The 21,468-nt window shown below is 36.0% G+C and overlaps 2 protein-coding genes across 11 annotated transcripts in view; both read right to left on the reverse strand.

Moving 5' to 3' along the window:
- Positions 1-21,468, reverse strand: part of DIAPH2 (diaphanous related formin 2) — a 1,048,054-nt gene that overhangs the window by 780,344 nt on the left and 246,242 nt on the right. For all 10 annotated transcript variants that reach the window (XM_025277003.3, XM_025277005.3, XM_025277006.3 and 7 more), the window contains one exon: positions 11,106-11,245. In XM_025277003.3, the coding sequence (XP_025132788.1) occupies positions 11,106-11,245 (140 nt within the window). The remainder of the gene's footprint in view (positions 1-11,105; positions 11,246-21,468) is intronic.
- On the reverse strand, positions 7,514-11,099 carry RPA4 (replication protein A4). Its single transcript, XM_025277010.3, is given in 5 exon segments — positions 7,514-8,447; positions 8,449-8,730; positions 8,733-8,820; positions 8,822-8,927; positions 8,930-11,099. Coding segments are annotated over 5 exon segments (777 nt in total). The 5' UTR covers positions 9,192-11,099; the 3' UTR covers positions 7,514-8,408.

Below are 21,468 nucleotides of genomic sequence, written 5' to 3' on the forward strand. Positions count from 1 at the left end.
TTTGTGACTCCATGGACTGTAGCCTACCAGGCTTCTCAGTCTATGGGATTTTCCCAGGCAAGAGTACTGGAGTGGGTTGTCATTTCCTCCTCCAGGGGATCTTCCTGACCCAAGGATCAAACCTAGGTCTCCCGCATTGTAGGCAGATGCTTTACCCTCTGAGCCACCAGGGAAGCCTGGTATTTTATCTATACCTGATGAATATGTGAATATGCTTCAAATCAAACCAACAGGTTTCACTCCTGTTAGGAGGAAGTTAGCTTCATTCTTTTTCTCTGATTACATCTAAAAATGCATGGCCACAAAATAGAGCCAGATTAATGCAAACTCACTCTCACTGCTGGAGAAGCATTGGTTGTTATTCATGATGGGTCAATATCTACATCAAATCACACATTATTGTATATAAATTACACCGTACCTGCCATCATGAAACAAATAAGAGGGCAAGAGGTTCCCTTCCCCAGAGGAGTCTAAAATCTAACTGAGAAAAGCAAACATACATGCATGAAACTATTATGGAGCATAAGCAGGTACAGGTGAATTTATACAGTACAAAATAAATGTTAAAGGAATTTATAGTAAGGTAGTGATTTGGGATATGGCCAGTTAATGATGGCTTATAAAAGGGATTGACTGAAATGGACATGATTCTGTTTAATTTTCTGAAATGACTATACTGTGAGAATGTTTAGCAAAACTATTAGTGTGTATGGGTGCTTAAATATTATTTCACTATGGGCTGAACACAAGGAAATCAGCTGAAACTGTGGTACAGAAGCAAATCAGTCACGAGAGGCCAAATGTCCAGATTCTAAAGAATAGAAGCTTTGGAAAACAGTTATATAACAGAGACTTAGAGACTACTTCCTCTAATATTTTAAAGGAAACTATATTCTAAGTCTAATTAGAGTATTTTTTTTCTTTTTGGTCAACCCAATACTTCTTATTGATTTTTTAGATACATTTCAAAAGCTGATAATTAAATTAGCTATTTTCTTTTCATTATTTTGAGGTACAGTAATTTATCTCCATGCATAAATCATTATTATTTTTATTTCTATTGTTTTTACACCCCCTACTAAAATTATGATTATATTTAATGATTAATTCATTTTTTTACATTTAACCACCAAGTCTTTTTTCCATTATAATTTTTTTTGTATTTAAAATTTTTTATACAACTGTAAAGGTTACTTTCCATTTATAGTCCTCCTTGTTATATAGTATCTTACACCCAGTAGTTACTTCCCTTTTCGCCACCCCCCACTGGTAAACACTAGTTTGTTATTTCTATCCATGAGTTTGGAGCACATTATGCTAAATAATGTAAGTCAGGCAGAGAAAGACACTACATGATACCACTTATGTGTGGAATCTAAAACATCCAACAAACTTGTGAATATCGAGTATTCTTTTTTTTTTTTAAGCATTATTCTTACAAGAGGGCTTCCCAGGTGGTTTTATTGGTAAAGAACTTGCTTGCCAATGCAGGAGACATAAGAAATGCAGATTTAATCCCTGGGTCAGGAAAATCCCCTGGAGGAGGGCATGGCAACCCACTCCAGTATTCTTGCCTGGAGAATCCCATGGACAGAGGAGCCTGGTCACAAAGAGTCAGACATGACTGAAGTGACCTAGCATGCATTGTTATAAGAGACAAAGAAAGGAGAAACAGAGAAGTAGAGAAGGCCATGTGACAGAGGAGGCAGAGATTGGAGTTATGCTGCTTCACAAGCCAAGAAGTGCCATAAGCTGAAGAATCTCTAAAGATCCTCCCTTAGAGCCTTAGGAGGGACCTGATTGTCAACACCTTGATATCGGACTTCTGGCCACTTGAACTGTGAGAGAATACATTTCTGTTGTATTTTGCTAACTGTTATGGAAGTCTTAGGAAACTATTAACAGAACAATATTAAATGAATCCTGTTGAATTTCAGGGATTCCTTTACTGTTATATAAGAAATAAGACATGATGCATTCAAGTTGATTTTTCCCTGTATGTGCTATTTTTTGTTTTCTATACAATTTCCTCATCACTGTGCAAATTACTCTCTTTCCTGGGTTTATTCTTGGTTTCCTCCTTTTCTGATTTTGTTGTTGTTGTTTCATTGTTCCTGTTTGTTTCTGTCCAGAAGGAAGAGTAATTACTTGTTTGCTCTGTTGCTTTGATCATTTATTTTTTGGTTTCTGGGAAAGAGGTTTTAAAGTAGAGGGTGGTTAGAAAAAATCTTACAACTATTGGTGGGTTTAAATCAGATGGAAATAGAAAGTATGGTTTATACTACAGAATGATTATTTGCAAGTCTAAGGAATAAAAGTTTTTGTTTTTTTTTTTTAATTTGGAAGCTCTGAGTTAATACATTTAAACATGTTTATTTCCTGCAGGATTTCTAAAAGCCTTTTAAAAAAGCAATGCTAATGTTTGTTTGGGTGGGAAAAATACTACAGTACTTTCAGAACTTTAACCACATGATGTAGACACAAATCCCACTACCACCACTTTTTTTTTTTTTTTTTTTTTGAGGGGTGGCTTGAGAGTGTCTTTATATCAGGAAAAAGAAAAAGTTTTGGTCCAGAGTCAAACGGTAGATAAAAGTCTAAGGAAAGGCTACTGCTCGGGGGTGGCTTACTTGACTTTGGTAAGAATTCACAGTACACTCAGAGGAAAATTAAGGACACTGTTGCTCTTTGATTTTTTTTTCCCTCTGCTCTTGAAACCCACACATACACACAGAAACACTAGAGGCAGTTCATGGTAGCAGTTCGTTATGTTTGGTCATTCACTCAACTTTTAATGCCACAAGTGTGTGTGTGTTAGTAGCTCAGTCGTATCCGACTCTTTGCGACCCCATGGACTGCAGCCTACCAGGCTCCTTTGTCCATGAGATTTTCCAGGCAAGGATACTGGAGTGGGTTGCCATTTCCTTCTCCAGGGGATCTTCCCAACCCAGGGATGGAAGCCAGGTCTCCTGCACTGCCAGCAGATCCTTTACCGACTGAGCTACAATGCCACAAGGAATAAAGCTAAATGTGTAATATATAGCACAAACAAAACATAATCTTTGACCTTAAGGAAACATCCACATAGAAACTTTCTTATTTTAATAAAGTTCCTGTATTGGCAGTACTTGACAAGCTCATATCCCCTTCTTAGGGAAGCACTCTCCAGAGACACTTTCTGGGGTGGAAAAAATCTGGACCATATCACTGTGCCCCCCTCTCCCTTAACAAGGACAAACCTGAGTCAATTAGGGACTGTCACCTGACCAGTGGTGTGGCAAGAACTTAAGCAGGCCTGTAGGCTGAGGTGGCCTGGCATGAAAACCTGTGCCAGAGCAGAAACAAATGGGAACCAGAGTCACCCCATTAAGAATTCAAAATGGGGAATATAGAGAAGGCCAGGTAGTTAACGTCAGGGAAAAAAGCAGACTCATGTAGAGTCCATGTTCACAATGGAACAAATCAGGGAGAGGCACCATGAATTTCTGCTGCTGTGTTGGAGACTCACGACAAAAATAATCAGGTTCTAGGACTACCTTGGGATATCAAGTGATCTTCCATATCAGCCTCTATGAGGCACAGCTATATGGCTGTCGCTAGAATTTCTGTGAAATTTCTAGCTCTTTCATTGCAACATGTAACATGTCTCCCTGCTTCTACCCAGAGTTATCCCTTAAAAATCTCTTCAGGTCAGGTTCACTACTCTCCTTGAAACCCTCTAATAGCTTCCCAGCTCACTCAGCGTAAAGGCCAAAGTCCTACCAAGGGTTCACAATTCTCTGCCTCCTGCCACACTGTGCTTTTTGACATTCCTGGAACAGGCCAAGCATTTGCTGTGGATGTTTCCTGTTTCTCACAATGGTCTTCCTCCAGTGGACATCATAGCTCACTTCCACACTTTCTTTAGATTTCTGCTCACATGTCATTAAAGTCAAGGAGGCCTTCACTGGCCATATGATACAAAATAATAACATTCTCTCCCAGGACAGATCACAACCTGACAATTCATGTATGTGTACATATGTGTGTATATACATATGTTTATTTTATTAATTGTCTGACTTCTCTTACTAGAATGTAAGCTCCATAAGGACAGACCCCAAATGGACAAGGGGAATTTGTTATTCCTTTATGGGATATCCATCTGCTATATAAAAACAAACTGCATAATATTGAATGTTATTTATTGACCCGCTCCAACTGAAGGTATTACCAAAAAATTAACAGATAATAGTAAAATAAGCTTTCATTATTTACCATATAGTTATGTATCAGAATAATATCATATGGATGGCATTTGAATTACTAGAAGTATCATCGATATGTATGGAGCAAGTGAAAGTCACTCAGTCGTGTCTGAGTCTTTGCAATCCCATGGACTATACAGTCCATGGAATTCTACAGGCCAGAATACTGGAATGGGTAGCCATCTCCTTCTCCAGGGGATCTTCCCAACCCAGAGATCGAACCCAGGTGTACCACATAGCAGGCAGATTCTTTACCAGCTGAGCCATTCGGGAAGCACAGAGCTATGAGGTCATAAAAAAAGGGCTTTCCAATGCAATGATATATATTCTTAAGATACAATTACACTTACACTTTGCAAATACAATTGTAATTACACTTGAAATAATAAATGCATTGGTTTAATTAAATCATTAATTAATCATTATGGTTAATCATATTAACCATTGATTTTTAATCAGTAAAAATGCAGGCACAGTGTGTTATAGTGTCATTAAAAATTAACAAGTTATATGGCTAAGTTCTCTAAAACTATAATAAAAATAAATTGTTTCTTAAACTGGTAGATGAAAAATATAGGTATTTTTATATTCCCCTTTATACTTGTTGCTAAAATATTTCATAGTTCTTTTTTTTTAAACTCAAGTCAGCAAATTTTAATGAAAGAAATAAAGTCAAAAGATTTAGTATGTGACTAGAATGAAAGGAGGATATTTTAAAAGACTTGCCTTATTGTGAGGTAGTATAAAGAAGTGGATAAGGACCCAGCATTGGAATCTTAGCTCTGACAGTTACTAGCCATATAGCATTAAAATGGAGCAAATTACTTAACCTTTCTGAGCCTCAAGTTCCTCATCTATAAAATGTGAACAATATTAATACTAATCATAATGATTCTCTGGTTTTATGTGTGTAGTTCAAGTTCTTAGAACATTTCCTGGAGGATAATAAATAGTATATATATAACTATTTCTTGCTATCATTTTTTAAAAATATTTTAAAGATGCCTGTAGGGCATCTGGGAAGGCATTTGGAGATGAATGTCTGAATTTCAAGAGAAAAGTCTGAGCTGGAAATATAAATCTAGCCATCACAGGAGCACACACACATACACACACACTCTCTCTTTTAGAACAGTACCTAGCAGACAATAAGTACTATATAAATGTTACAATGTTAACTAGTATAATTTTTAATAAGTATTTCAGAAATCAATTAAATTTAAGCTTATTAAAATGAAAGCTAATTCTTATTGCATAAGTAAGTGCTCACTAAAAGTTTAATGACTGAAAAGAATTCGCAGTTGTTACCTTTTTTTGTTCATCATTATAAAAGGTGAATAGAAATTGTAAAAATAAGACAATTTACAGTTCTCAGATTACACTCAACATATAAATCTAAATTTAGTAGATAAAACATTACTGGCAATTGTAACAATAATATTAACCTTGACTTGAAAACATTTTCAAATTTATTTATTCCATTTAGAATCAACTTTAATAGAAATCCAGTCATTTCTTATGTCTATGAGAATCATCAATTATGTTCTTCAGGCTCCTCAGAATTAAATGCCCCTGCCCAAAATAGTCAACAGTATTTCTCCAGGATTTCTATCTTATCCTCAAAGATGTGGCTCACATATAGGGCAGACTGGAGAGGAAGGGGACCACTGGCCAAATTTATTCACTGTGTAGACAAAACTGAAAAATAAGTCTGCATGCCAAGTGGATGAATTACAATGAATCTGAGAAATCTACTAACCCTAACATGCACTAAATATGCACGTATGGCAATCTAGCAATTGTTACTGCCTCAAAATGTTTGTTGATTTCCATTCACATTGTTGACTTCCATCACATTCCATTCACATCCATTCACATATATTCCATTCACAAAATACTTAGTATTCTTCCATTGCTGTCGCTCACCTGCAGCAGAATCCCAGTAAAGCTCAAGAAGTGTAAAGTGGGGAACAGTGCTAGGGTAATTAACAAAGCTAAAAAGGATCCCAAGTCACAAAGAGAGAGGACAGCTCCTGTCAAAGGATGTGGGAGAGAGTGGGGGTGTTCTCTGGCCTTAAATTCAGGTGTTCATAGAAGTGTCAGTTCCCAGGCACTAAGGCAACCAAATAAAGCTTTTTTTTTTTTTTTTTTTAAGTTGCTATTTTCCTGGTTCTGAAGGAATATTCCTAGAGGGGAAAATTGACTACCTATCCAACCACCAATTGAGTCAACTTGGTAATTAGCAAGTGACCTACCAAGTCATAAATGTCAGATTTTAATCTCAGGGTGCCTGAATCTGTATAAGTCCTACCACAAAAGAATATTGTCTCTTAGACTACTTTTCACACTGAGATTCTAAGGAAGAAATATGCCCATTGTCTCTCCCTCAGTATAGTTTTCCCCAGGGCAGGCAACCTTTTCAACAGAGTGGTTCAGAATTTCTGTTTGTGAAGACTAGAATTTGGAAAGATTGTCTGATTATTTAAATAACAAACACGTTTTATAGTATTTTAACCATTTCCATCTTACAAAGGAATATCGCTTATTTCATTGCTTTTGAAGAGTAAAAAAAGTTTAGTTTATACCTCAGAAAGTTTAAGCAACAATTGGTGATAATTTTTTCTTAGAATTGGCAAAGAAAGGCCACCTTCTGACAGTCTGGACTGCTGGCTTTTCTCTGTTTTTTCACCTTCTTTTTTGATTGAGACAAGTAATGCTTTTCTCTTCTACCTGTCTAAATGAATATATATAATTTTTCTTTCCACTAATGTAACAAAACCAGTAACTTGAAAGATACCATCTTTAGTGTATGTACAACTGAGTGCTTACTTTATTCAATTATTTAAAAGCCTCACATATTTAATATAACCTATACTAAAATGCAGGGCTTCCCAAGTGGCACTAGCGGTAAAGAACCTGCCTGCCAATGCAGGAGACAAAAGAGATGCAGGTTCAATCCCTGAGTTGGGAAGATACCCTGGAGAAGGAAATGGCGATCCACTCCAGTATTCTTGCCTGGACAATGCCATGGACAGAGGAGCCTGGCAGGCTACAGTCCATAGGGTTGCAAAGAGTCAGACACAACTGAAGTGACTTAGCAGGCATGCATACTAAAATATATTATTACAAAAAGGATATAATATATGTTATTGACATTATATACAAAAGAGAAAAAAATCCCGCTGGATAATTAAAATGTTAATATTCAAAAGCAAAACTAAAGGCTTTTCAAATGAATTTAGGAAAACAAATCACACAATGAAGATTTGCAAAAGTGCTTTAATAAAATGTTTGCATAAACTTTCATTAAACTTGCTAAGCTTAATAATATTCCTATAAGTACTTGTTCATCTAACCTAAAGAATAAAACCTTCTTATACATAAAATACAGTATTTAGTATTATAAATAATACATCAAAACATAAAACTTACATCAAGTCTGGTATCTGTGTACTATGCAACTACAAGAGATTATAATTTATAAAAATATTACCACACTGAATTCAAAACAATTATACTTTAAGAAAAAAAATTAAAGCTGACCCTGCCATTTAAATGTAGTATAATTTTATCTTTTAAAAAACATAAACTTACGGTAATAAGAGCAGATTACTATATGAACATGAACTGGGTACCTGAATTCAAAAGCTACTTTCTTTAGTTCATCTGAATTAATCAGCTATTATATTTAGCATAACATAACAGTATGAATATAAGATGCTAAATCAAAACATAGAAAATGAGTCTATGTAAAAACAACACTTTTTTTTTGTCTCTTAACTGGCTCCTTGACTGCATCTATTTTCTCCTAATACTTAGATATTTCGGAAAAAGAAGCTCCCACGCAAGAAAATAATAGTTTTCAACTTTTTCTGTACTTTTGCTTCCCCAAATTCATCCATCCAGGAGTGTTTTCATCTGTTCATTGGTAAATCCTACAAAAAGGCCAGTCAACTTATTCATCATCATCTCTTTCTAAGCTTCAAATATAGTTAGAAAAACAGTTAAGTTCAAAGCAGCTAGAAAAGCAGTGAGTTTCCAAAGGATGCCACTTCCAATCTTTTGTTAAAAAAAAAATCTACTTCCTAAAAGTCAAACAAACTCAGTCACAACAGGAGGCAGGGTCTTCGGAAAATGAAAAAAAAAGTTTTCAGTGTTTCATTCAGCAGATTTGAAATGCTCTTCATCCACAGTGGGGGTAGATGTGGCCCTCCACAGTCAGATAATCAATGGCTTGCTTGACAGTCCGGATGCTCAGGTCGCAAAGCTTGGTCTGGAGCTCATGAATGCTCTTGCCTTCCTATGGAGGACACTCATGAATCAAATGTAGCACCTCGTTCTGGACGAAACTGGGGTGGTGCTCACCATGCTTCTGGGCTTCACCCATTTCTGATGGATCAACAGGGCCACTTTGCCCAGAGGCCGCTTGGCAGGTGTTATCCAGCATCATGTGTACCTTGACCGTTTCTAGAATATGTGTGTGCTGTACTCGTTCATGTCCTGGAGGACATGGATTTTCAACATCTCAAGGCTCTTCACTTCCGCAGAACATTCGAGGATACCAAACACTGGTATATACTCCCACTGGAAGCAGAGTCACCTCCTGCTTTGCTTTATCTCTGCCAACCCACTGGCAGACCTTGATAGGTTTACTGGTCATATCATCAATCTTATAAAGTAACTTACAGTCTTCTCTGCCTGCCTGATTATTCCCATGACAGAAACTTGGGAAATCTTGATTCCTCTATTCTTGAAGATGTTATCAACCAGAGTGGAGGTGAGCAGTTGGTTTACACAAGGAACAATAGCCTGGATTTGGGCCCTGGATCCCATGGACTTAGTAGCAAGAGCTACCCTGCCCTGAGACAGTGGGTCACTGCTTCCGCTGGCTCCACCTGGGGCAGAAATGCTCCCATAGCTCCCAAACCCATTCTTACTCATTATAAGGGCAGCTCCTGCAAAAGAGGAAGTGGGCTTTGGCTCCAGCTAGCAAGTTCCACAGGCAGGCTCCAACCTTTAGCATTGGCTACCACCCAATGCGGAGTTTGTGCAGCCTCCAACTGTGGAGCCAATCAGCTGCCAGGATGCAGCTGTCTGTAGTCAACTGGGACCTGCCAGCTTCTCACTTCACCCAAGAATTCTTTGGGGTGGTCTGATACCTGTTCTGCTGTATTTTAAAAGACCCATGTGCAATTTCAAACTTTTTCCACTATCTTTATAAAAATACATTTTAACAAGGTTCCCCCACCCCCACTTTATTACTAAATGTCACGACATCTATAGGCACATCTAAAAGATTCATTTATTCACTCATTCAATTAACCATTCAACAGAAATTTTCAGAGCAGTAAGTTCAGTATAGTTTGTGTGAGGAGGCAGTGGTGGCAGAGCAGGGTGGCAGGACAGGGACAAGGGAGAATCCACCACTTTTACTGTCCTAAAGGACTCACATGTTCAAATCATTAAAACCAGAAGCATTCTGGAAAAAATAGCAAGACAGCCACCTCTGAATAATTATCAAATCCAAATGCAAGTCATATCTTATGATTACCTTTTTAAACTATTTATTGGAGAATTACACTCTTCCAGTTATTCTGCCAAATGCATTACTGGTAAAAATAAAGAGTATAAGATATTTCAATTTATACATAAATTCAAACAAAACAACTGAGCTCTAAATTATTTGCAAGCTTCTGTGGATAGGTCAGGGAAGTACTAGTCCCATCCTATATTAGGAAAACCAAGAATAAAATGGAAATAACAGTTTCTGTATACTCAAATTTCTGAACTTAATATTTTAGTAACTGTAGAAGTAGATCCCAGAATATTTTCATATTAAACTGAAAATCTATTTATCCCTATAAAAACATTTTATGTGGAGTGTATTTAACTTAAAGGCTTTTTATGGTTGATAAAAGAACACCAATTATTGGAATATATCACGAGCAAGAACTTCTTCCTTAAAAATCCTTCACACCTAGGTAATAACCTAAATGTGTAGACTTTTAAGGAGTTTATTAATATTCTCTTATTTACTTTATTGGTTAAAATAAACTGATTTTTGCTATCCCAAATTACATAAAAGTGTGAATAAATATCTAAAACTTGTAAGAGAATACAAAATTCTATTTACTTCTCAAGTTAAAAAGGAATAATATCAGACTTCCCTGGTGGCACAGTGGATGGGCATCCACCTGCCAGTGCAGAGATATGGGTTCAATCCCTGGTCTGGGAGGGTTCCACATGCCAGTGACTGGCTGGGCACGTGCTCCACAACTGCTGAGCCCACCTCTAGAGCCTGCAAGCCGCAACTACTGAGCCTGCGTACTGCGATCACTAAAGCTGGTGCATCTGGAGTGTGTGCTTTGCAACGAGAAGCCTCCACAATGAGAGGTCCGCACACTGTAACAAAGAGGAGCCCCTGCTCACCACAACTAGGGAAAGTCCACATGCAGCAATGAAGACCCAGCACAACCAAAACTAAAATAAGTTTCTTAAAAGAGAATAATAGAGCCATACATGTAATTTATTTTACAAATAAATATATAATAATTGTTATCTGAGTACAGACTTTCATATAAATGTGGATATTTAGCCTCTGGACCCATATTTTACATACTCAATGTGAATTTAACCATCCAAGTAATACTTGTATTCTTAAAATTGCATGTTATTGGAGATCAGATTAACTATATATTTTTAAATGTTTAGACCTCATAATTAGACATTGTTTTATTAGCTAACATCGGACATCTGGTCATGAAATCTTGAGGTCAAAATGATGTGATTATATTCCCAACAATCATATACAGTACAAATTGTATGAATCACACCAAAACAGTAAAAAGCACTGACCTGACAGGATTGCTGGTTAAAGAAACCCTCAGAGATTCTAGGCAGTTAAGGAGTTTCTCATCAGAAATACCAGATCGTAATTCATGAACATATTCTTGTGAAGATAGGGTGCATTCATGTTTGCTGTTTTTCAGTCCTCCCTATTAAATAGGAAAAAAACACGAAATTCTTTTAGACAAACAACAAGGTTTTAATAAAAACTTTTAAAATAAAATAATGCATAGAATATGTAAATATTTTACTAAAAAATGTGTGCAGAGTGTCAGGCGTTTAAAATCTTTTGGTCATCTAGAATTGACATGGTAAAGACATGTGGATAGACTTCAACACTCTCCTCAACCTCATTTAAAACAAAATTATACTGATGGTGCTTATGACCTGAACAGAATATGGACTTGAGTAGCATTAATGCTCGGAGAAGGCAATGGAATTCCACTCCAGTACTCTTGCCTGGAAAATCCCATGGGTGGAGGAGCCTGGTAGGCTGCAGTCCATGGGGTCGCTGAGGGTCGGACACGACTGAGAGACTTCACTTTCACTTTTAACTTTCATGCATTGGAGAAGGCAATGGCACCCCAATCCAGTACTCTTCCCTGGAAAATCCCATGGACGGAGGAGCCTGGTAGGCTGCAGTCCATGGGGTCGCTACGAGTCGGACACGACTGAGGGACTTTACTTTCACTTTTCACTTTCATGCATTGGAGAAGGAAATGGCAGCCCTCTCCAGTGTTCTTGCCTGGAGAATCCCAGGGACGGGGGAGCCTGGTAGGCTGCCATCTATGGGGTCAGGTCGTGCCTAAATTTAAAATCCAAGCATTAGGATTAATATTAGCTGGTCCTCCTTTACCCGTAGGACATACATTTAGAAATCATTTTATTAAGTTTACTAGTTACTTCTATTCTACAAAATATAATGCAAAACATTATGCTATGCTATGCTATGCTAAGTCACTTCAGTCGTGTCCGACTCTGTGCGACCCCATAGATGGCAGCCCACCAGGCTCCCCCGTCCCTGGGATTCTCCAGGGAAGAACACTGGAGTGGGTTGCCATTTCCTTCTCCAATGCATGAAAGTGAAAAGTGAAAGTGAAGTCGCTCAGTCATGTCTGACTCTTAGCGACCCTATGGACTGCAGCCTAACAGGCTCCTCCGTCCATGGGATTTTCCAAACAAGAGTACTGGAGTGGGGCGCCATTGCCTTCATAACCCAAATCTATTGAAATATATCAGAATATCACCCTATCTCAAAACCAAGTGAAAATGGTTATTAAAATGTAAGACAATATAGTCTCCGATTAGCATGTTAGTCTAAAGCATTCACCAGTTCCCAACTATTCCTTCCGAACTATGCTACTCCCATGCTATCAATTAATCTTTAGAAGTCATTAAATGCATTTATCTGATATTGACTATTTTTTAGCTTAATTTCCAATATACACAGGGTTATTTCTAGAACTCATTATCTCATCACAGCTTCTGAGCTTCATCACCTTGCCATAACTATGTAAGTCATTTGGGGAAAAGGCTGGGAGAAAAACATCAACAACACATTCATGGTTCTAATAATTCATAGTTTCAGATCCCAGATCTACATAATCATAACTGCCCCTTTCCTATATTACAAATGTATCCCCCTGGATTAAAACTCTAGATTGGAGCCCATTTTGTAAGTTCATATGAATTACACTCAGTTTTTGCTAAGTACCTAAGCTATAAATAGGAAAGCAATTTTTTTTTCAATTTGATAGAAGTTATGTCATTAGAGGACATAGAGTTTAAAAAAAACATATGTTAATAATGAGAAATAGATTCCCTAGGATTCCCTAATATTTGGCTTTTTATTGAAAATGCCTCCTGATACAGAAATTGTCAACCATTCTTAATGTCTGAGTTTTTTTTTTTTTTATTCCATTAAATAGAAAATGTTTAAAGTCTGATAAAGTCTCATGTACAAAAACTATTCCCTTACACCACCATGGCCCTTTCACTATTATAGCACTTAAGACATTGGGGCAGAGGTGTGTCTCTTTCTCTTCTAGACTGGGAACTCCATGTATGTCAAGTGTCTAACACAGTGATGGTGTTTAGTGAGCATCAGCAAAAGTGTGCCATTACTCAATCTGTCCATAATAATTACAGAACAAGGAATACAATTTCATATTTTCACTCCAGTTGGACAGTAGATATTTAGGAAGTCTACTGAATAAATCACCATATAGATGGCACAGTAAGTAAAACCATCACCTTGAAATCATTTTCACATTTCTATAACTTATTTGCCCAGTTCTTAAGGTTACAGATCCACAAGGACTAGCAAGTAAACATTTATAGTATAAAATTTTGCAGATCTGAAGTCACATTCCACTTTCATAGGACCCCCAAATTTATTTTCTCAATTAATGGATGACAAGGCCATCCTGATCCTCCCCTGGAGGCTTTATATATACAGGGCTTATTCCTGTAGAACGATCTTTGTATTTGCTGTTTTTTCTGCCTGGAAGACTCTGGCCTCGCCATTGCTGGTTCTCATCATTTATGTCTCATCCCACCAGTCTTCCTGTCTTAACACTGCACTTATCATCATAACATCATTTTAAATCTCACTTATCCTATTAGCTTTATATAATTTTACTGCTTTATATACTTGTTTACTGTGTACTTCTCATTAAAATATAAGGTCTACAAAGCAGGAAACTTGCCTAACTTGTTCACTGCTCTATCTCTAGATCTTAACACAGTGCTTGGCACAGAGTTAAGTACTCAACATATATTTCTTGAACGCGTGATGGATATATGAAGGGTGAATAATCAAAAAAGGTGAATGACTGGCGACCTTCAACATGCCAAAGCTTTCAAATTCAGTTTAGTTTCACTTCAGAATATTACAGTTCTGAGACATTCCATTACAATATATTCAGAGATGCTGCTGCTGCTACTGCTGCTAAGTCCCTTCAGTCGTGTCCGACTCTGTACGACCCCATAGATGGCAGCCCACCAGGCTCCCCCGTCCCTGGGATTCTCCAGGCAAGAACACTGGAATGGGTTGCCATTTCCTTCCCCAGTGAATGAAAGTGAAAAGTGAAAGTGAAGTCACTCAGTTGTGTCTGACTCATAGCGACCCCATGGACTGCAGCCTACAATGCTCCTCCATCCCTGGGATTTTCCAGGCAAGACTACTGGAGTGGGGTGCCATTGCCTTCTCCAATTCAGAGATGCTAGCATAAGGTAACTTTAGATAGTATATGGTATGCTGGGAATGGCTCAAACTGCCACTAGATATGCATCAAGACCCCCTCATTTACCTTCTAGGTAATCTTTGCTCAGATGACTGAACGGATCTCTATAAAAATGATTGCTCATGCTTGATTCAGGGGTAATAAATACCAATCCCTCATATTTGTTATGAGGATTAAGTCAGACGATGCATATCAAAGTGCCAAAAACAAGAAGCATTTCATATATGCTGTGGCTTCCCGTGTGGCTCAGTGATAAAGCATCTGCCTGCCAATGCAGGAGACACAAGAGATGAGGTTTCAATCCCTGGATCCCTGGATCAGGAAGATTCCCCAGAGGAGGAAATGGCAACCTGCTCCAATATCTTTGCCTGGAAAATTCCATGAACAGAGGAGCCTGGTGGGCTAAACTCCACGGGGGTCACAAAGACTCAAACACGACGGAGCAAACATGCACATATGTATGCTGTACCATAGATAGAGTAAGGTACTGAGAAAACGTTAACTTCTCTTCTTCTACATGGTTGTGGGTGAGAGATTCTTTATGGAACCACTGGGTCAGTCTATCACCTTGGGACTCACCTCTCCCTCAAGTCCTAGAAATTGGTTTAAATTAAATAATTGAGGATACTCTATGGTTATACAGAATGAAAACAAACAATATAATGGTGCAAGACAGAAAATATATAACTTTATAGAACAAATGCCTTTAACCACGCTTAGAAGGACTTTGGGGTTTTAACAGTAGTTCATATTTGAGAATTATGAAAACATGATAGAAACAGCATAGAAAGGCTGGACTGGCCCTTAAAGACCAGCTCTTTTAATACTACCATTATAGAAATAGGGAATCAAATTGATTTACATGATCCTAACTACAGGTAATTAATGAGGTTGTGAGGATAAAACACCAACATTCTGGTCCTTGGGTTACTTTTTTTCTTTAACTATATGTCACTTTTCCTCAACATTTTGTAAAAAAAAAAAGCAACAAATATTTAATTCTGAAATCTCTATTACAAAATGTCAAAGTATCTTCAGCGTAATCAATATGGTACAACATAATATTAAAGAGATCACCTAAATACAAAACAGAGCAATAGATTAAACTAATTCTCACTATATTTAATAAGGCTGTAATACAAGAATGGCTTATTAACATCCAATAGATTAAACTAATTCTCACTATATTTAATAGAGCTGTAATACAAGAATGGCTTATTATTAACATCCTGTTCTGATACTGAACAAAGGAAACAACTAGATAATGGATTGATAATAATGAAAATTTTAATTAGCTGCTCTGTACGAGATTAATGAAAATTACCACTGTGCCCATTTGATCTTTAAAAAATAATGCAGACAAAGTTAGCAATTAGCACATATCATGCTATTCCAAAGCTAGGTGAACAAAGAGCTTTCCTAATTTGAAACCATTTCTTAATTTGAAAATCATTAGAATGGAGATACTTGTCAGTATGACTGTGTTTGTATTATTCTAAAACACTACACAAAGAACCAAAAGAAACCAGTTCAGTTTACAATCATCCTACTCTAATATGAAATTTTCATATCAAAATCAGACATGCAATATTCTAAAAAGATATTTTAAGATTGCAGTGGAGATACCACTTCTGATTTTAAATTGACTTGGTCTGAGTATGACCTGTAATTCTTTAATGTAAATACAGACTTACTTATTAATTGAGGAAAGGTTCCACATTCTAAGCTGTAACGGTGTCTTGCTGCAGACACTGGGAAAAACTATTAATTGTACACAGGTCTTTTCAACTACAGAGTGCACACAAATAACAATTACTATCAATGGTATAATCTTCAAATAGGAAGGACAATATTATTGTCATGAAAGCAGTAATATCATTATTCTTATTGACCATGATTTATAAACTCTAATGTAGTCAGGTTACTTTAGCTACTTCAACCAAGTGAGTGTCTTATCTTTGACTTCAGTTTTCTGAAAAAAGCAACATTACAGATTAACAAATTTGGAATTATATCTAAAAAGGTTTACAGCATTGTTTTTGAGAGGCTCCTATAAATTTAAATGCATAAGAAATAGAAAGCCATTTTCCTCATCATCAGTTCCATGAATTCCAGTAGAAAAGGAAACAAAAAACATGTGCACAATACAAGTTGATCTACATATTTATTCTAAAAGTGATGTTTCTGGTGGGCTATACAAAGTTGAATATGCTGTTAAAACTTTTGGTGACCTCTCTATTATACAAGAAAACTATCTTGTAAATGGAAGTTATTAGAGATAATTAATTTATTCCTAAAATATAAAAGGTACTTTAAAACAAATATATTACTACAACATTTCAAACAATTCATATGCAATTTGTACTGAATTTAATTTCATGAAATATAGTGTAAAATATACTAATATTATCCATTTAAGGTCTGTGAGATAAAAACATATACAGAAAAGTAGTATCACAAGATAAATTCATATAGTGTCATTTCTCATTGTAAGACATATAGCTTATAATTAAGACCTTTGCAGAGGTCAAATGTAAAACATAGAATAAGAGAACATATCCTAACATCAGGCAGAATAATACCTGCATCATTGAGGTCACAGAAAAAGAAGAGACAAGAGGCCAGAAAAATTATTTGAGCAAATAATGGCTGAAAACTTCCTGAATCTGTGGAATGAAAACAGATAATCAGGTCCACAAACTCCAGAAAATTCCAAATAAAATGAACTCAAAAAGAAAAAAAAATGAGATGTATTATAATTACAATGAAAAAAGTAAAGGATAAAGATAGAATCCTAAAAAGAGAAAGATAAAAGCAACTTATTAGATACAAAGGAAATCCCATAAGGCTATCAGTCGATCTTTTGCAGAAACTTTACAGGTCAGAAGGGAGTGGCAAGATATAGGAATAATGCTGAAGGAAAAACTTGCTAACCAAAAATTCTCTAAATGAGGCAATCATTCAGAATCAGAGAAGAAATGAAGAGGTTTCCAGAGAAGCAAAAGGAATTCTTCACCACCAAGACAGCTTTACAAGAAATGTTAAAGGGAATTCAGTAAGTTAAAAAGAAAAGGACTAATTGATAATAAGAACACATACCTAAGTAAAAATCTCATTGGAAAACATAAAAAAATAATAAGCATAGTGGAGCAATCACTTACAAAGCAAGTATGAAGGGTAAAAGACAGAAGAACTAGTACTATTTTTAAAACCAGTAATTAAAGGATGTATGAAATATAGACGTAAACTGTGCCAATTAAAACATTGGGAACACATGTACACCCGTGGCGGATTCATGCTGATGTATGGCAAAACCAATACAATATTGTAAAGTAATTAGCCTCTAATTAAAATAAATAAATTTAAATAAAAAAAATAAGACGTGAGGGGGGAAACATAAAATTTTGGAATATGTTCAAAATTAAGTTACTATTAACTTAATAGAGAATGTTATAAACTTAATGTGAACCTAACAGTAACCACACAAAAATAATTACAGTAAATACATAAAAGAAAATGAGAAAGAAATCTAAATATAACAGTCAAATCACAAGAGAATAGAGAAAGAGAAGAAAAAACAGAAAAGAATTACAAAACCCATGGAATGGGGAGGGAGGAGGGAGGAGGGTTCAGGATGGGGAACACATGTATACCTGTGGCGGATTCATTTTGATATTTGGCAAAACTAGTACAATTATGTAAAGTTTAAAAATAAAATAAAATTAAAAAAAAAAAAAGAATTACAAAACCTGCCAGAAAACAACTAACAAATTACAATAAATATATACCTGTCATTTACTTTAAATGGAATATTCAACCTACCAAAAATTACCATAAATGGAATAAATGGCCTAATCAAAAGACATAGAGTAGCTGAACAGATGAAAAAATAATGCCTTTCTACAGGTATAATAATAATGCTGCCTACAGGAGACTAACTTAAAACCTAAAGAAACTTAAAGAAACCTAAAGAAACAGACTTAAAATAAGGGGATGGAAAAAGATATACTGTGCAAACAGAAATGAAAAGGAAGGTTGGGTAGCAAGATTTATATCAGACAGAATAGACTTTAAAACAGAAACAGTAACAAAATTCAAAGAAGGGCATTACATAACAATAAAGCAGTCCATCCAACAAGATATAACATTTATAAATATTTATGCACCCAACAAAGAAGAACCTAAATATATAAAGCTAATATTCACAGAGATAAGGGAATAAAGAGATAACAATACTATAACAGTGCAGGACTTTAAGAGCCTACTATCCTTACATCAATGGATAGATCATAAAGATAGAAGATCGGAGAAGGCAATGGCACCCCACTCCAGTACTCTTGCCTGGAAAATCCCATGGACGGAGGGGCCTGGTAGGGTGCAGTCCATGGGGTCGCTAGGAGTCGGACACGACTGAGCGACTTCACTTCACTAAGGAAACATAAGCCTTAAAAAACACATTAGACAAGATGAACTTAATATATATATAGGACACTGCATCTAAAAACAGCAGAATACACATTGTTTTCAGGTGCACATGGAACATTCTCCAGGATAGATCAAATGTAAAGTAAGAAAACAAGTCTCAAAATTTACTAAGACTGAAATCACATGAAGCATCTTTTGCACAAGGGTATAAAACTAGAAATCAATAACAAAAAGCTGGAAAAAAAAAAACATGGAGATTAAACAACCTGCTATTAGCAACCAATGGGTCAACAAAGAATGCAAAAAACAAGTCAAAAAATACCCTGAAACAATACATATGCAAACAGAACATTCCAAAATCTTTGTGCACAGGAAAAGCAGTTCTAAGAGCTGAACTCATAGCAATACAGGCTTATCTCAAGAAACAAACAAACCTAACATTACATTTAATGGAACTAGAAAAATAAGAAGAAAATGAAACCAAAGTTGGTAGAGGAAGGAAATAATAAAGATCAAACAGGAAATAAATGAAATAGAAACTAAAGAAAGAAAGAAAAGATTAATAAAACAAAGAGCTGGTTCTTTGAAACCATAAACAAAATTGATAAGCCTTTAGCTAAATTCATCAAGAAAGAAACAGAGGGAGGCCAAATAAATAAAATCATGAATGAAAGAGAATTTACAAGCAAAAGCACAAAAATACAAAAGAGTTGACTCATTGGAAAAGACTCTGATGCTGGGAGGGATTGGGGGCAGGAGGAAAACAGGATGACAGAGGATGAGATGGCTGGATGGCATCACTGACTCGATGGACGTGAGTCTGGGTGAACTCCGAGAGTTGGTGATGGACAGGGAGGCCTGGTGTGCTGCGATTCATGGGGTAGCAAAGAGTCAGACACGACTGAGCGACTGAACTGAATTGAAGAACAATTATACACCAACAAATTAGACAAGTAAAAAGAAATTAATAAATTCCTAGAAACACAAAATCTTCCCAGATTCAGTCATGAAGAAATAGAAAATATAAATAGGTAATTACTAGTAATTAAATTGAATCAGTAATCAAAGAACTCCAAAAAAAGTTGAAGTCTAGATGGCTTCACAGGTGAATTTTACCAAACATTTAAAGAAGAGTTAACGCCTATCTTTTTCAAATTATTCCCAAAAACTAAAGAGGAAGGAGCACTTCCAAACTCATTTTATGAGGTCATCATTACTCATACCAAAATCAAATAAAGATACAATTAAAAAAAAATCACAAGCCTATATCCCTGATGAACATAGTTGAAAAAATCCTCAACAAAATATGAGCAAACCATAACCAAGAAGGACCTACTGTACAGAACATGGAACTTTGTTCAATGTTATGTTGCAGCCTGGATGGGAGGGAGTTTAGGGGAGAATGGATACATGTATATACATATGGCTAAGTACATTCACTTATCACCTGAAACTATCTCAACACTGTTAACTGGTTGTACCTCAATACAAAATAAAAAGGTTTCAAAAATACTGAAAATGACAAAGTTTTGATTAATGGTCTTCAATTCTTAAAAAAAAATATGAACAAACCAAGTTCAACAGTATATTAAAAATACATCACATAGCATGATCAAGTGGAATTCATTGCAGGAATGCAAGCATGGCTTCACATTAATGCTAAAACATGTTCCCCTACATTCAGTGCAGCATTATTTATAATAGACAAGATGTGGAAGCGACCTAAGTGCCTCTTGATAGATGAATGAATAAAGGAAATGTGCCATATTTATATATACATGGAACATTATTCAGCCACAAAAAGAATAAACTCTTGCCATCGCCACAACATGGTTGGTTCTACAGAATATTAGGATCAATATTATTATATGTAGCTCCTATAGAATGTATTAGGACTAAGTCAGACAGAGAAAGACAAATACTGGATAATTTCACTTATATGTGGAATCTAAAATACAAAATAAACAAACATACAAAACAAAATAGAAACAGACTCATAGAATACAGAAAGCAAAGTGGTGGTTGTCATGAGGATGATAATAGGAGGATGGGCAAAATAAGTGAAGGGGGTTAAGAGGTACAATGTAAAAACATCATCATTCTTCAGATTATACACACAATCTGTCTCAAAAGGATTTAACTAAGATTATTTAAGTATAATTATCTAAAATGTTTTAAGTATAAGGTTTTCTGTAAGAAAAAATTTCTTGTTTACTTATTGAAGCTTTAACATATTAAATACCAGATTAAGCATTTTACCCATGAATTACAGAATCTAAGACCTTTACAAGACTTCCCTGTAGCTCAAATGGTAAAGAATCTGCCTACGATGCAGGAGATAAGGATTTGATCCCTGGGTGAGGAAGATCCTCTGGAGAAAGGAATGACAATCCACTCCAGTATTCTTGCCTGGAGAATCCCATGCACACAGAAGCCTGGTGGGCTATAGTCCATGGGGTCAAAGAGTTGGACACGACTGAGTGACTAACACACACACACAAGACCATTTCAGAATGAATACTTAAATCATTCTTTCAGCACATGTACTATTAGAGATGTCAAGTACACAAGGAAACCTGAAAACATTTATTTAAATTCAGTGGCCCTATTTTTATATTTTCTGTTGTGAAACACATAATTTGTAGACTATAGAAGAAAATAGTTCATAATAACACCAAATAATTACTCAGGTAAACACAATA

Source organism: Bubalus bubalis, chromosome X, assembly GCF_019923935.1.
Source record: "Bubalus bubalis isolate 160015118507 breed Murrah chromosome X, NDDB_SH_1, whole genome shotgun sequence".
In the NCBI taxonomy this organism is placed as follows: Eukaryota; Metazoa; Chordata; class Mammalia; order Artiodactyla; family Bovidae; genus Bubalus; species Bubalus bubalis.